This window comes from Phaenicophaeus curvirostris, chromosome 26 (genome assembly GCF_032191515.1).
Source record: "Phaenicophaeus curvirostris isolate KB17595 chromosome 26, BPBGC_Pcur_1.0, whole genome shotgun sequence".
Taxonomy (NCBI): domain Eukaryota; kingdom Metazoa; phylum Chordata; class Aves; order Cuculiformes; family Cuculidae; genus Phaenicophaeus; species Phaenicophaeus curvirostris.
Window position 1 is genome coordinate 3,826,574 of NC_091417.1, and position 16,493 is coordinate 3,843,066.

At 56.2% G+C, this 16,493-nt stretch overlaps 1 protein-coding gene across 1 annotated transcript; it reads right to left on the reverse strand.

Annotated features, from left to right (window-relative positions):
* Positions 1–8,276: 8,276 nt before the first annotated feature.
* Positions 8,277–14,328, reverse strand: PHB1 (prohibitin 1). The gene is made up of 7 exons (XM_069877194.1): positions 14,266–14,328; positions 13,259–13,384; positions 12,699–12,860; positions 12,156–12,298; positions 11,434–11,550; positions 10,310–10,405; positions 8,277–9,416 (listed from the first exon to the last, which is right to left on the reverse strand). The coding sequence occupies exons 2-7, from the start codon at positions 13,344–13,346 to the stop codon at positions 9,204–9,206; spliced, it is 819 nt and encodes a 272-aa protein (XP_069733295.1). The 5' UTR covers positions 13,347–13,384; positions 14,266–14,328; the 3' UTR covers positions 8,277–9,203.
* Between the last annotated feature and the right edge of the window lie 2,165 nt (positions 14,329–16,493).

Sequence of the window (16,493 nt, forward strand, 5' to 3'; positions counted from 1 at the left end):
TCACCTCGGGCGGGGGGGGGGGGGCCGCAGGTGAGGCGCGCTGCGCATGCGCATTGAGGCGGGCCCGGGCGGGGGGGCGCGCGCGGGGCGCAGGTGAGGCGCGCGGCGCATGCGCGGTGACGTGCGTGCCTCGCGCTGCTTCCCCCCCCCCCACACCGCCTCCCCTCCTTGTTCACCTTACGGGGAACGTGAAGGGGGGGGAAACGGAGGGGCGCGCACTGCGCATGCGCTGCGGGGCCGCCTAGTTGGGGGGGGGCGCGCAGGTGAGAGGTGCGCGGCGCATGCGCCGTGCAGCGAGTGTCTCGCGCTGCGCTCCCCACTCCCCCCCCCGCCCCGACCCCCTTCGCTGTTCACCTCGGAGAGGCGCGCCGGGCGCAGGTGAAGCGCGCGCTGCGCATGCGCGGTGGGGCCAGATTTTTTGGGGGGGGTTGAGCTGCTGCGGGGCGCGCGCTGCGCATGCGCGGTGGGGCTCGTCTCGCGCGCGCGCGCGCGCTCGCGCCTCAGGTGAGGGCGGGAAGGGCCCGCTGAGGCAATTAACGAGGCCGCGGTAATTAGAGCGGCAGCTGGGCCAGGCCAGGCCGCGGTAGGAGCCGCAGGAGGCCCCGTGGGGACAGAGCTGCCCTTAAGAGCCAGGTAAGACTATAGGCGCCTCGCCAGGTGTCTCTGAGGCATAGAACCATGGGGTGGTTTGGGTCCAAGGGACCTCGAAGCCCACCCAGGCCCACCCCCTGCCATGGGCAGGGACACCTCCCGCTGGATCAGGGGCTCCAAGCCCCATCCAACCTGGCCTTGAACCCCTCCAGGGATGGGGCAGCCGCCACTGCTCTGGGCAACCTGGGCCAGGGCCTCCCTACCCTCCTCAGGAAGAATTTCTTCTTAATGTACAATCCAAATCTCCCCCCTTCTAATTTAAAGCCACTCCCCCTCATCGCTACAGGCCCTTGTAAAAAGTCCCTCCCCTGGTTTCCTGTGGCCCCTTTCAGGTACCCCTTTTTATCACTTCCTATGTCCAGTTCTGGAATCCGTAGCGTAAGAACGACTTAAATCTGTTGGAATGGGTCTAGAGGAGGCCACAGAAATTATCCGAGGACTGGAGCACCTCCCGTACAAGGACAGGCTGGGAGAGTTAGGATTGTTCAGCCTGGAGAAGAGAAAGGTCTGTGCTCCTCCCAGTACTGAAAGGGGCTCCAGGAAAGCTGGGAAGGGGTTCTTTATCAGGGAGTGCAGGGATAGAACAAGGGGAATGTTTCTAAACTGGAAGGGGGAAGGTTTAGATTAGATATTAGGAAGAAGTTCTTCACTGTTAAGCTGGGCAAGCCCTTGCACAGGTTGCCCAGAGCAGCGGTGGCTGCCCCATCCCTGGAGGTGTTCAAGGTCAGGTTGTGGGAGGTGTCCCTGCCCACAGCAGGGGGATGAAACTGGATGGACTTTGAGGTCCTTTCCAACTCAAACCATTCCAGGATTCTATGATTTACAGTAGCCGGAGGAGGTGGCTGCTGCTGTAGTGATGCCAAACCCTGGCTCCCACTTGTTCAAAGCTTCCTCTCCCGTGAAAACACTAATAACTAAGTAACTCTGGCCTGTGGTTTCTTGGTTGCACCCACCTGCAGGGCCTGGACCTGATATGGGAGGGAGGTGGGACAAGACGTAAAATCATATTCCGTGCTGGTTGAGCTCCTAGCAGGTATAGGGCTCTTGAAGGGGTGTGGGGAGGGTCAGAGCTGCTGCTTGTCGGGCTGGTGCAGTGTTCTGCAGTGGTGCCAACTCTCCCAGGAAGCTGCAAAGCCTCCTCCATAGCCCTAAAAACCGCTGCTAAGCACTGTGTAGGAGGGAAGAGCGCTGCTGTGGTTTAGGTTTGGCAGTGGTAGAAGAGCTAGCGAGAGCAGAAACAGGAGAGGGGGGAAGAGCAGCAGCACTGTTGGTAGTGTTAGCTGCTTTCCAGGGACTTAAGGAATCTCCTCCTAGCTTGAGCTCCCTCTTGCCCACTCTCAGACTCGTGTTCCTGCTGTAGTCCCCTTTTTAAATCCTTGTGCAGCTCCCAGGAAGGGATCCAGTGGAGAGGCTGCCTGTGGCACTCAGCCCCGTTCCCACAAAGAATCCTGCCTCGTTCCCACAAAGAATCCTGCCTCGGCTATTTACAACTCTCTTTGATCTGGCTTTTGACATGAGGAGACTCGTCAACCAGGTAAAGGGAAACAAACAGAATGCAGCAACAGCCCACATCTCTGCTGGCGCACAATCCGCTCCCTGGCACACGCCTGCCTCCTCCACAGGTCCTTATCAGCCCTCCCATTTCCTTGTTGCCATCTCCACTTTCCCTTCACGCTGGTGTGTAACTTGTAGAGGCAGCTTCCTGCATCTTTTTCCCTTCTTGGTAAGGTCCTGGGTCTCCCTTGCCCCCTCTCTCTGGCATTTCCCTTCTCTCTGGAGCACAACTGTGTGGGAAATGCCCTCCTGTGTCCTCCTGGTTGCATGTGGTGCCAGGGACAGCAGGTACAGATCTTCATCTCCTCTCTAAACTGCTGTGGTGTTTCAGCAAGCAGCCGTTTGCAGCTCGCTCCAGAAATAGCAGCAGTAGTTTTCCCTGGAAACCAGATCTCTTTTCTGCTAAGCAACTTAGGACCTTTAAGGGTGAAAAGTACAATAAAAGTAGGAGAATTTGCGGGGCTGGGGGCTGCGGACACAGCAGAGCAGTGTTATCCACTGCTTTTTCCTAGAGGACTGGATATGCTGGACTTGCTGAGAAAGCAAACTGAGTAAGAGTGTTGTTGAGATGCAGCTTGCTCTGTGGTGCGGATAACCGCGAGCACCAGCTGCAGAATAGTGTGGAGGGAAATCAAACAGAGGGGAACTCCTACTGTTATCAGTGGTTACTTTTCCTGTGGCGTGTGTAGGCTTCTCAGGCTTGCAAAGCTGGGTCTTCCTGGGCTATCCCTGAGCCGCCTGCTTGGTCCTTTGTACTGCTTTTGGGCAGCAAATCAGGGATGGAATCCACTAGGAGGGAAGACATCTGCTCAGTCTGAGGCCTGAAGACCTACGTGAGCGGTGCTGGTTGGCCTTACTGGGCAGTGATCATAGAATAACCAGGTTGGAAGAGACCCACCAGATCATTGAGTCCAATCATTCTTATCAATCACTAACCCATGTCCCTCAGCACCTCGTCCACCCGTCCCTTAAACCTCTCCAGGGAAGGTGACTCAACCCCCTCCCTGGGCAGCCTCTGTCAGGGACCAATGACCCTTTCTGTGAAAAATTTTTTCCTAATGTCCAGCCTAAACGTCCCCTGGTGGAGCTTGAGGCCATTTGCCTTCGTCCTGTCCCTTGGGAGAAGAGCCCAGCTCCCTCCTCTCCACAACCTCCTCTCAGGGAGTTGGAGAGAGCAATGAGGTCTCCCCTCAGCCTCCTCTTCTCCAGGCTCAACCCCCCCAGCTCTCTCAGCCGCTCCTCTTGTTCTCCAGCCCCTTCCCCAGCTTTGTTGCTCTTCTCTGGACTCGCTCCAGAGCCTCAACATCCTTCTTGTGGTGAGGGGCCCAGAACTGAACCCAGGATTCGAGGAGCGGTCTCCCCCAGTGCCGAGTCCAGGGGGAGAAGAACCTATACAGAGGGAGAATAATAGTGATAGTTCTCAGCTTCATCCAGTCTCTTGCTGTGGTGATTCCTTGGGGTATTTGGCAGCCAGCGAACCAGACCTTCTCGCACTCCGTCCTCCCACAGCCAACCAGGACGTGGGCTGCCTTCCTGCTGTCCTGCCTGCCTCCTCCTGTGGCGAGAGGTGACCCTTGGTAGCTGGCACTGGTGACAAGGCTGAGTGGAACAGGACCAGCCCTTCTCCGCATGCTCGGGGTTTTGCTGAGGCCTCTGCATCGTAATGGTTGTGTTTGGAGAGCAGCCACATCGAGGGCATTCTGAGAGTGCAGTTACAACTGGGACTTTTTCCTTCCCCAAGGGATAAAGGCCCTTGCAGCTGGGAGCTGCTCAGGGACCCTACAAAGATCAGGCCCTGCTCCATGAGGAACATAAGCGAGTGAGAAGGGAAACTGAGGCACGGGCAGGGCACTGACACCTTCTGATCCCTGCCTGCAACCCAATCTGACTCTCAGATTAATACTTCCAGGTGTCCTGCAGGATCCAGGACCCTCTCAAGCAATGGGAAAGGAAGCAAAAGGAAAACAAAGGGGTTTTCGTGCTAGCTCTTGTCACAGGAAGCCCTGCGCTGTCTGAGGGAACCACCACTACCGAGTGCCGAGGTGCTGGGCTTTGAGACTGTATGAGAGGAAAGCAGAGGCTCAAGCAGAGGGAATTCCTGTTCCCATGCTCCCTTCTCCTTTTCTCGTTCAGTGTAAGGCCACAGTTAAGATTAACTGCCCCCAAATAATGTTGCAGAGCTGACAGGCATCTCCTTGTGCCAAAGACTGGACCTCAGAGCAGCAGGGTACAGGCAGAGTTTGCACAAAGTCCTACAGCTGGACTTGATCTTAAAGGTATTTTCCAACCTAAGTAGTTCTGTGATTAACACCTGAGGAGCTGAAGTCCAGACTGGCAGAGCAAGGACAGGGCAGCAGCAAGGGCCGTGTGGGCTGTTAACTTCTCTTTGGGTGCTGGGAACAACATGACTGTACATTCAGTCATCGGCCTCCACATAAAAATCACACCACAAAATAAAGAGTTCTCCTTGGGAAGCCTTGGGTTTGTGCTTCTTTTTTTTTTCTCCAATAAAGTAAAATACAGATTCTGGGACATGAGAGGTGGATGGGAGCAGAATCTAAGTGAGGGAAATCCACAGAACTGTGCTTCCCCTCTTTGCCTGTTTCATCAGCTTTGGTGTTGTGCCGTAACCTCAGGTGGTGTCCCCAGAAGGGAGACTTCTACGTAAGGGCAGTTTAGGGTTTGTGCTGGAGTGATTGTGGAATAGAAACATCGCCATAGGGGGCTGTCGGAGACATTTCTGCTCCTGCACTAAGAGCACCTCTGCGCAGATCAGCAGCAGCCCCCCAAACCAGCACAGCAGGGTCCATCCACCTTGGCCGATGAGGAACAAACTGATTTAGAGGCTTTTCCATTCACACCCCATCTTCCAGCCTAGCTTTTTGTGCAGAAACTTTCCCCCACATCTGAAAAGCACCCAGGAAAAGCCATGCCTGGGAGGAGGATGCTATCAATGACAGAACTATATTTACCACCTCTGCAGAAGGGGCACTGCAAGACTTATACCATCAAAGTACTGTTTGAATTAATGTCTCTGGGATAGACTCACCTTGTTCAGGCTTAACCCCTGCTTCCTTCCTGTTCTTGCCTCCTGAGTATTTTTAACCTACAACTTCAGAGGCATCCTGAATGCTCTCTTTCCTCATCTCTTCCTGCCTTTCTGCCCCTGCCAGTGTGGGGGATGCCAACACGTCTTGCAGCTGGCACCTTCCACCAGCTCCACCTCCTGCACTGTACTCCTGTAGCTTGATTTGGGACACAATTTCCCATGCTTTGGCTTGTTGGGGATCAGGGATAACTCACTGCAGGTTTCGGACTCAGTCCAGAGCAGCAACGTGTGCAGATCCAGCGTGGGAAACCCCAAACCCTGTTCTTACAGCAATAGTTGAGCTCAGCCTCCCACGGGAGCTTCCCAGCCTCTCGAGTCCCTCTCCTTCCTGGGGATGTGTTCAGCAGGAACTGCTCCACCAGGTCCTTCCCGGTAGCTTTGTGGTTTTATTGCTTTCTGTGGGTGGGGAAAGTAAACCCTGTGCAGCTGTGGGTGAGCACATGGTTAAAAGAAGCAACCTCTGTGTTTTTCCAAAGACATCGATGCTTCACTTTCTCTGGAAGTACATTCTGTATCCCCCAGCGGGAGCACATGGCAGCGCTTACCCTGTTGCCTCGCTACCTGTGCCAGCCTGCTCCTGCTCCACCAAGTGGAAAACCCAAGTACAGAAAGTCCTTAAGTAAACCCGTCCTACCTCTGAGTTACCCTGGTGTAAGCCAGGACTGAGTTTCAGCTCAGTTCTGCTGATGAGAACAGGCCGATGAGGAACACCCCAGTGCCAACCAGTACCTGGCAGGGAAGGATTACCCCAACTTTGGGCCTAAGAATTGCTCCCCATCTTCCAACCGAGCTGAGAACAAGATTCCCTACCTGCTTTCCCAAGTGCTTTCTCCCCCCGCACACCCGCCACATCCTCTGTGTTGCAGGACAGAGGCGTTTTCTGCTAGATCCACTTGGATGTAAAGAGCACAAAGGGAGCAATAAGGAAACTCCTCCCTATCCCTTGCTCTAACCACTTCAGACGTGCTGCCAGCTTGCTGCAGGGTACAAATTACCACAGGCTTGGGGAGCTGCCTTACCTGGAGACACCTCAGCTGTGGTGCATCTGCGGCCGTCGGGGAGTAGATCCTCGCTGCGGTGCAGCAGCCTTGCTGCATGTTACAGCTGCTCCGGAGCATCCGGCCATGTGGTTGCTTTCCAGCTCCTCTTCCAAGTCAGGTAGGCTGGTTATCTATTAAACTGGGAGAGAGCACACGTGCGAGAGAGGGTGAACACAGAGGAAATTGGGCAGTTTCCTATTTGTTTATCACAAACCAAAGCTAGTTTGGCTGGGCTGAACGCTAGTAGGCTCGCCCAGTGGCAGCAGATGGTGTGGAGGTGAGCTCTTCCACCATCGTGGAGGGAAGAAGTGAGGGAAAGTCTCTCTTAGAAAGAAAATCCAACCCCAGATCTCTGGAAGTTTGGAGCCAAGGCAGAGCAGTGCACAGGGAGCTTTCCCTTTTGCTTGCAGGGCTCTTGTGTGAAGGTAGAAACTAATGCAAAGCTAACACAATGTGCATCTCTGAAATCACACCTGAACATCTCTGTTCCTGTCCCAGTAATAAACTGGGGACAGCCGTGTGTGGGTGGGAGAAGGATGCTCAAAGGCTGCCTGGTCCCTACTGTCTGCCCAGTGCAGAATTCCTGCTGCCATCTGCTGGGAAAGCCGCCTCCCTTTGTGTTCCTCTTCCCTCTGGAAAAGGTGACCTCTTCCCAAGCATCCTTCCTGGCTAAGTCCATCGTGCTCTGCAGCAGAGCTACAGCCCCCATCGCTCACCCTTAAAGCAGCCCCAAGACTTTGGGACTAAACTAATAGTTTGTAGGGAGACTGAAATATCCAGGAGTACTGGTGTGCTGTGTGAGCCCGCTCTGGGGAGAGAGAGCCTGGCAGAAGTGGACGCCCAGGCAGAGCCTGGGGCGCAGCCTTCCTCCAAGTGAATTTTTGGGTGATTTATCTGGGTTTTGTAAGGAGGCACGTGCTATCTATAGCCCAATAACAAAGCCCGGGCAGAGACAGCAGGCACGTCTCTCCAGTTTGCCAGCAGCAAGGGCAGCAACCAAACGGGCTGTGAGAGGGCAAAACGAGGCCACTGCTCACAGCGGCTTTTCCAGAGGGCTGAGCTGTGACACCTACCTACGACTGCGTTGCTGAGTGGTAACAGACACAGCAGGAGCACCCTGTGAGCAGGACGGGGCAATGCTGTGCCAGGCGAGTGCCGTGCCTTCTGCCGCTGGCAGGGGTGCAGCTCCCTGTGGGCTGTACCTGGTACAATCATAGAATCACCAGGTTGGAAAAGACCCACCGGATCATCGAGTCCAACCGTTCCCATCAATCACTAACCCATGTCCCTCAGCACCTCGTCCACCCGTCCCTTAAACCCCTCCAGGGAAGGGAACTCAACCCCCTCCCTGGGCAGCCTCTGCCAGGGACCAATCACCCTTTCCGTGAAATATTTTTCTTAATGTTCAGCCTGAATCTCCCCTGGCAGAGCTTGAGGCCATTCCCTCTCGTCCCGTCCCCTGTCCCTTGGGAGAAGAGCCCAGCTCCCTCCTCTCCACAACCTCCTTTCAGGGAGTTGCAGAGAGCAATGAGGTCTCCCCTCAGCCTCCTCTTCTCCAGGCTAAACACCCCCAGCTCTCTCAGCTGCTCCTCATAAGGCCTGTTCTCCAGCTCCTTCACCAGCTTTGTCACTCTTCTCTGGAGTTCCTCCCAGCAGCAAAGTGTTGCATCAAAAGAGCCCTCTGGAAAATGCACATGGTAAACGACAGCCTGAACTGTGCAAAGAAAGCAATGAAAAACCCTTGTGGTGATGCAAGACACTTCCAGCCTTACCTTGTTCCAGCGATTCAGCCTCAGAATTGTTTCAAGCTTTAAGTTGTCAGGAGCCAAACCCGTCTGCCTGTGCTAAAGGCCTTTATCCCAGTATCCCAGCTCCGCGGACCCAGCATTTATTCTGACACCAAAAAACCCCGAACGCTGCTATGATTGGGACCACGACATTTATTGAAGACTGGTTATACAATCTCACCCACCACATCCTCCGCACGATTCAGCTTCCCTAAATTAAAAAGAGCATTGATGTAACAGAGAATTCTGCCACCTCCAACAGCCTGAGCCACGGAGCACTGATCATCCCTTGTCCCAGGTGCCACCTGCGAGCCAAACTGCCACCTTTAGTGACTTTGGTGAAAGAACTGGTGCTGTGCAACTGCAGTAGCAAACAGCTCAGCATGTGGTGGCAGGGGGCAAAAGGGAGATGTGCCGCTGCCGGCACGGATATGAGAAGTATTTACTGCAGAGGAATATTTTCTCCTTCAAGACTGAAATCCATCTACTACACACAGTGAATCTCGGCTGTTCTCACCCCAGCCCAAATCCGCTCACCCTGCGCCTCCAGCTGTCAGCCCTGCAGTTCAGCACAGGCCCAGAGCCCCCGCGCTGACGGTTCAGGTGTCCTCTCACTCCGCTGACACCTGAAAACAACCCGGCTTGGCTGGAGATGGAGCCCTGAGTGTCCCTGCTCCGTGGTCCAGGACGTGCACATCTGGAATGGCTCTGGCTCAGCCAGCCTGAAGGCACTGAAGCGTCACCGTGAGACCTGATGGATACAGCACTCGTGTGGCCAGGCAGTCACCGGGGCCACCTCTGTCCCAGGAGGGAACAGACAGAAACTGCTCCTGTCGCTCAAACTGCCTGCAAAGGGGCAATTCTCAAACCTAGCTGGATGGTCAGCGGAGCCACCGCTCTGGGAGGAATGCAGCTTTGTTGTCGAAAGCGTTCAGTTTTATTTGATTACGAATTCAAAATGGGTTGAATTTTAATTTCCTCTGCTTTTACCAGTGAGGAAATTGCAAAGATTCATTTGGAAAGGGCGGATCTGGTAGGTAGAGGCGAGCTGCGGAGCTGGGATCACTGCGGCAGCTGGAGCAGCACAGACTGTCCGGAGGGCAGGTAGGTGATGTTACGGGACCGTGAGAGCTGGTAAGCGATGTCTTCGGCTGCCTCCAGCTTGCGCAGCTCAATCAAACCATCACCTGCCGTGGCCAGCGAGTTGGCGATCAGCTCGGCCGCTTTCGAGTCTCCCTCGGCAGAGATGACAGCAGCTTTCTTCTGCTGTTCCGCCTGGAGAGAACAGAGAAGGGGAATAAACAACAGGGAAAAGCAAGAGCAAAAGAGAAGGAAAACGCTTCTGTCATAACAAATTCTCACTTCCCCCACCCTCCTGTTCTTTTCTCCAGGGGAGCCAAGACGGAAGGTGATTTTATTTCAAAACTGTGTTCTGATTAACTGGTTTTCTCTCTACTGTGGAAAAAAGGTTGAAAAATCATCTTGAAATTGCCTCATCAGTCTTAACCTCATGAAACATTAACCCACCTAAGAGCACTCCTGCTGGTAAACTGCCTGTGAATGATTCGAGTGCTCCAGCAGAGTTAAAATCAGTTCAGATAAACACTTGTAGTGCTTAATCCTCCTGGCTGATCACACGCATCTCGCTGCACCCCCTGGAGTAACTCTGGGTGCAGCTGCAGGTTCCTGCGATCCCAGCAGGGGTGTCCTTGGCTGTCCCAGGGTGCTTCCTCGTGGAGATGTTCGTGTAGATGCTCCCCAGGACCCTGTGCTGATCTGAGATTACGTGGTCTACCTGCAGTCAGTAAGGCTCCCTGGACACCGTACCCAGGATATCGAACAGCAGGACTGCAAATCTCAACCTCAAACCCCGTGTCTAAACGATGCTTTGTCCTGAGTGCTGTCTCCACCCTCTCCTCCACGCAGACATTACTGTTCAGCACCGTGGCACGATATCAAAATAAATTAAGACCCCCAAAACCAACCCTGGGCTTTCTCTATCCAAGAGTTGTGTGCCAGAGCCCAGACCTGGATCAGCATTGTGACTCAAGTGACTTCACTGCTCAGCCTGCTGGTCTCCTGGGCAGCTCAGTGGGACGTTCACCACAAGCCAAAGCAAGAAGGGGACACCAGGAACCGTTCCCAAGTGTCTCAGAAGGACAAGGTACCTTTTCCACAATGAATCTGGCTCGCTCTGCTTCTTGCTGGGCCACTTGCTTCATTTCCACCGCCTCCGTGAACTCCTTGCCAAAGGTCAGGTGGGTCTGCAGGCACAAAGCAAGCAAAGTCCACAACGCTGACAGTTACAGCACCGTCGCGAGCCACACGGCTCCCGGGAAGGCAGCCTGCCCGCATCAGTGGAACCGAAACGGGAATGGGATGCCATGAGCAAACAAACTGGGACAAACGGGCTTCCCCGTTCAGTCTGACACCACAATTCCAGTCTGGCAGACCAGCAACCCCAGTACCCTCAGAGACGCTCCAGGCTCCTCCTGGCAGAGGCAGCCCAGTCACCCAGCACTCCCCTCCCCAGGCTGGGAATCCCACTGCTGGACAAGCCATCCTGCATCTCTCACACTCAGGCTGCGCAGTCGGGGCAGCTCAGGGATGGGATGGGACATGGGAAAGGTGAGTTTCCCTCAGTACTGGGCTCAGCAGGAAGCTCTAGAAACCGAGTCAGGACCTCACAATTTGCAGAAACAGTCACCCTCCTGCAAAGACTTCCTATACATTCAAAGCTAAATGAAAGAACTCCTTTCCCTTTCCTCTAAGCAGGCTTTCAAGAGAGTCCCAAAAGGAAGAGGGGTATGTGCAAGCCAGACTACAGCAGATTTAATTGACAAAGTTCACAAGGGAGGCTGGAGGGAAGAGCTGCCTCCTTGAACAGTGTTAGAACACAAGCCAGAATCACTAATACCCCTAGAAAAAGAGATGCTATGAGAAGTGACATTTGCACTCCCTGCCTGTGGAACAGCTGCCTTCTCTGAAGCAACATGCAGCCTGCTCTGTCACCCATAGAGACTTTTGCTCTTCATTTTAACTACAAAAGCAATGCAACAGCCAGGTCTGTGGATAAGCCAGGGCAGCGCAGCCTTCAAGGGCTTCCTCAAGGTCACAGAAGGCCAGCAACAAAGCCAGAGGCACTGACTCCAGCTGCAATCACAGCCCATGCAGCTGCAGACAGACAGAGGTAGCCTGCACGTCTAAACTTCCAGCCATCCCCTGGTTCTCTTCTCCACCACTCTTATTTGGGCACACTCTAAGGAGATGAACCAGAAGAGAGGCCTCTTACCAAGGAGACGTCATCCAGAATGAGCCCGAAGGTTGCTGCTCTCTCCGTGAGGTCTTCACTCACTTGCCTCGAGACCAGCTCTCTCTGAGTGATCAATTCTCCAGCATCAAAGCGAGCCTGAAATCGGGATGGACAGCAGTGAGAAGAAAGCTCCCAGAACAACAGCTTCTCCATCCCTGCCTGTCCTTGCACCCACGAGCCCTGGAGTTGATCTGTTTTCCCCCAAAGCTAGCAAGCACCAAGCTGCCCAGGAATCTGAAGTGAGAGAAAGACTGACTGCGGATTTAAGTGGGAGCTGGAGGGGAGGCTGTGCAGTTGGGCCCTTAAAAGCTGGACTGAAGCTGCTTGGTGATTATTTGGCAAAATAACTCAGATGCCTCCAGAACCAGAGGCCTTCCACAAGCTGCAGTCTAAGATTACATGAGAATTCCTGGTCTGACTGAGGTTTCCAGCTTGAAGAGCACAGCTACAGCAAAAAACAGTTAAGGAGGAAATCTCTCTCCATCCGGAGATCATCCAGCACGTATTGAGTCAGGTCAAGCAGGTAGAATGACCAAAACCCAAACAATTAGCATAGCTACAATCAAGTATTCTGGGCCAGGAGGTGTAAAGAGAAGCCTTATTCTGGAGCAGGACACATTTTACTCTCTAGAGGGTCTCTTGCTGCTAGAGAGGATAGAAAGATGAGGAGCAGAGCCCAGCAGCTCTCACACTTTCCTTACCACAACAGACTTGAGGATCTCAGTTGTGATTGAGGGCAGCACGCGCTCATCATAGTCTTCCCCAATACTGGTGAAAATCCGTGGTAACTGGGCAGTCACTGGTCTGAACAGGATGCGCAACGTGATGTTCACATTCTGCAGATCTGGGGGAAGAACCAGGGGTTCAGAAACAAACCACGGGGACAGGAGATGTCACAAAGCTGCCCTCCCCGTGGCAAGTAAACGAGGAAAAAATGAACATTCAGGCTTTATACTGCCAGCGAAGCAGAGTTATTCTTACTGCCCCATCCACCCTGGGATCCAGACCCTCCTTACAGGTAAAGTGTGAGCCTCTGTTTGCTCTGCAGGGAATTATTTGCTCAACTGTAAAGACAGCGCTATTATATTTAAAGGGACAACTTACAGGACAGAAGGAAGGGTCCCTCAATCTGTTCAGCAACCAAAACCAGACAGCAAATCACTCCCTGTGCCAAACTGCATTCTGGACACGTCCAGAAGGAAAAACCCATCTGCTTCCCACAGCTACCAGGCCCAAGCACTCACCTTTGCTGCCAGTGATCACCGGAATGTTACGGGGGCGGGAGCGGCAGTCAAAGATGATGGGTTTCTGTACCCAAGGGATGAGGAAGTGGGTACCTTCTCCCACCACTGTGTCCTGGACCCCGCGGAATCGGTCAAAGATGACGGCCCTGTGGCCTGCATCGACTGGGGAAGAAAACAGCACATCAAGTGAAGTCTCATCATTGCAACCTGCTGTACCTGCATGCCACCAAACCCTTTCTCACAGCAACAGTCCGTCTGGGACAGGTAAAGCCTTCTGGGATAGGAGACCAGAGGAAATAATCAGATTATTCAGAGCAACAAGGCAAAGAGAAGATGCAGCCGTGCCTCCCAGCCCAAGGCTACTCAGGGGGGCAGCGGCTGACTGAGCTTTCTGGGGAAAGGACCATGCAATCCTCTTGTCTGTGTGGTGCCCAGGGTTCAAAACAGCCCGGCATGGCTTCATGTCCATTTTCCCCCAGGGCCACAGCAATAAAAGCGTGGAGCAGCTGATAAATATAAGACACAAAGCGAACTGGAAGCACTCAGCTTCTCCCACTCACCATTGTACAGCGCTGAATTCACAACCCCTCCTGCGACAGCCAAGCCCAGCCCGAGCTTCCCAAGATTTTCAAACACCTTCGCAGCCATTTCACACGTCCCGGTCCAGTCCCTTCAGAGAGTCCTTCCTGCTGAAAACCACATGCTGGTCAGCAGGGTGGCTGGGGATGAACCCCTCTGCACAGCACCCAGCCCGCAGCGTTGGCCCTGTTAGCCCCTCCACACCCACCCCTCACTGGTCTCCGGCCCCACAGCCTGGGTAGGCAGCGTGCCCTGACCTGCGCTGCACCCCAGACCCCCTGTCAGGCCCCGTGGAGCCCCAAACCTCCCCAGCCGCCGCCTCTTCCAGTCTGGAGCCCCCACCCTAGCACCCTGAGTCCTGGAACCCCAAACCTCCTCAGCTGCGTCCTCCAGCCCAGAGCCCCCATCCCCAGCACCCCAGACCCCCTTGTTTAACCGCTCCTCACACCTCAAACCTCCCCAGTTGCCTCCTCCAGCTCAGAGCCCCCACACCCAGCACCCCAGACCCCCTTGTTTAACCCCTCCTCACACCCCAAACCTCCCCAGTTGCCTCCTCCAGCTCAGAGCCCCCACACCCAGCACCCCAGACCCCTCTAACCCCCTCCTCGCACCCCAAACCTCCCCAGCTGCCTCCTCCAGCCCAGAGCGTCCCCATCATTCCAAGCTCCCCCCTCAAACCCCAAACTGCCCCAGCCACCTCCTCCAGCCCAGAGCCCCCCCCTCAAACCCAACCCCTCCCCAGCTGCCTCCCCCAACACCACAGACCCTCCTGCCGACACCCCAACCCCCTCCTCCAGCCCAGAGCCCCCCCCACACCCCTGATACACCCCCCCCCCCCGCTCCTCTGCAGTCCAGACCGAGACTTCGCCGCCTCCTCCTCCTCCCCGGGGCCCCCGAACGGCCCCAGCCGCCTCCTCCACGCCCCCCTGAGCCCCCTCTGGGCTCCCCCCGCACCCCCGGGCCGCCCCGGCCCCCCCCGGGCCCGCACCCCCCTCTCCGTCCCGCAGCGCCCTGACCTCCACCCGCAGCCCCGGCCGCCGCCCCAGCGCGCATGCGCGCCGCGCCAACACGCACGCTTCTCATTGGCCCCGCGCCTCCCCGCGGCACCATGGGATTTGTAGTCCCAGCGGCGCTTCCGCTGGCCGACCGCCTACAACTCCCGGCAACCTCCGCGGCGGGAAGCAAGGCCGCTTTCCATTGGCTGCGCCCGCGCCGCAGGGCCTCATGGGAGTTGTAGTCCTGGCGGGTCGGAACCACGTGGTGGCGGCACCGGGAGCCCGGGGCGGGCGGGGGTTCGGGGGTACCGGGTCCAGGGTAGGGGGGGCGCGGGCAGCAGCGGGTTTTGGAAACGGTGGCAACGCCAGGGAGAGACCCCACCGCCCGGCAGCACCCTCCCACCCCGCCGGGACAACGGCCCCGGCCCGGGGGCCCCCGCCATGCGCTGCGTCCCCCCTGATATCAGGGGCCGGGCAGCCCCCGCGGGGCTCCGGGTGGGTGAGAGGGGACAAAGCCCGTTATTCCCTCGCCGTGAGGCTCCCCTTCGGCCGGCGACCCCGCGAGCCGGAGCGCCGGTACCGCTAGAGGGAGGCAGCGCTCTCCCGGCAGCTCCAGGAGTCCTGAATTAAGAGAAAAGAAGAGAGGAGGGGAAAAATAACCCACCGAAGCCCTAGGCAGGGAGACCCCAGGGGACCCCCCTCCCCGTCAGGCAGCCCCGTCCCGTCCCACCGCGCACCCTCCCTGCTGGGTTTCCCTGTGGGTGAAACCTCTGGGCACAGGCACTTCATTCCCCACCCTCCGGCCACGTTCAACAGCTTCTCAGGATGGAATCGGTGCTGGACGGCCTATTTTTAAGGCCCTGCAGATCCCAGGAGCAGTCAGGGAGCATCACGTCCCCTCTGCGAGCTCAGCTCCCTCTTCCCCCTGCTCTGCTCCAGATGGGGAAACTGAGGCACGGAACTGCTCAGCAGCCCAGTGGCAGAGGCTCCCCAGCCGTAGCCCCCCAGCTGCCTGCGCTGCCCTCTCACTGGGGTGAAGGACGGGCACCCTAAAAGTGAAGGCAGGTCCCAGCCGGTGTCCCTGAGCCCCAGCTCTTGCCTGCTTGCGCCTCCAACCCCGTGGTCACATCCCGGGGTGGCTGCGCTGGAGCAGCTCCTGCCTAGCGAGGTCACCCCCTCCCAGGTCCCATGGGGCATCCCGGGGTCCCCAGCGCAGCTGTGCAGGCAGATGTGCAGCAGACGCCTCATCCTGTGTCTGGCAATGCTCCTTCTGAGGCCACAAAAGCTCTTTTGTGCCTCGGCAGCGCTGGGAAGCGGACGCCAAAGAGGAAGAGGAGGAGGTGAAGGTGTTTGGTAGCGGCCAGACAGACCTGCTGGCCCCCCAGCTGAAGTGGGGGTGCTCCAGGGAGCCACGGGCAAGCCGGAAGGATTCCCCGAGCGGGACGTGGCTGTCACTGTTCCCAAAACCCTGAGAATCATAGAATCAGCAGGTTGGAAAAGACCCACCGGATCATCGAGTCCAACCATTCCCATCAATCACTAACCCATGTCCCTCAGCGCCTCGTCCACCCGTCCCTTAAACCCCTCCAGGGAAGGGGGCTCAACCCCCTCCCTGGGCAGCCTCTGCCAGGGACCAATCACCCTTCCCGTGAAATATTTTTTCCTAATGTCCAGCCTGACCCTCCCCTGGTGGAGCTTAAGGCCATTCCCTCTCGTCCTGTCCCCTGTCCCTTGGGAGAAGAGCCCAGCTCCCTCCTCTCCACAACCTCCTTTCAGGGAGTTGCAGAGAGCAATGAGGTCTCCCCTCAGCCTCCTCTTCTCCAGGCTAAACACCCCCAGCTCTCTCAGCCGTTCCTCTTGTTCTCCAGCCCCTTCCCCAGCTTCGTTGCTCTTCTCTGGACTCGCTCCAGAGCCTCAACATCCTCCTTGTGGTGACACAAACTGATCTGGGGGACAGATCCTGGTGGAGTAAAGCTGAATTTGGGGTGTTCCTGCATCCGCATTAGGCCACGTGCATCCCTGAGAGATAAACCCTGGGAGCATCCATCCCCCATTCAGGGGCAGGATCAGTCCCCACCAGCCCTGGACTTTCCCCCAGGGATGATTCTTCCCTGGAAGGCCCCTTTCTGCTGGCATCTGATCCAATAACAACATCCTAATTGGTGACAACGCCGCAGCTATAAACACTGGGAGATTTATTCCCTTTTGACACGAGATTCAT

Excerpts from the sequence above, each read along its gene's own strand:
- PHB1 (XM_069877194.1), bottom strand. The coding sequence starts at position 13,346 with ATGGCTGCGAAGGTGTTTGAAAATCTTGGGAAGCTCGGGCTGGGCTTG. Across the intron at positions 12,861-13,258 it reads GAATTCAGCGCTGTACAATG|TCGATGCAGGCCACAGGGCC; the intron begins GTGAGTGGGAGA and ends TTTCTTCCCCAG. Across the intron at positions 11,551-12,155 it reads AGATCCTCAAGTCTGTTGTG|GCTCGCTTTGATGCTGGAGA; the intron begins GTAAGGAAAGTG and ends TCCCGATTTCAG.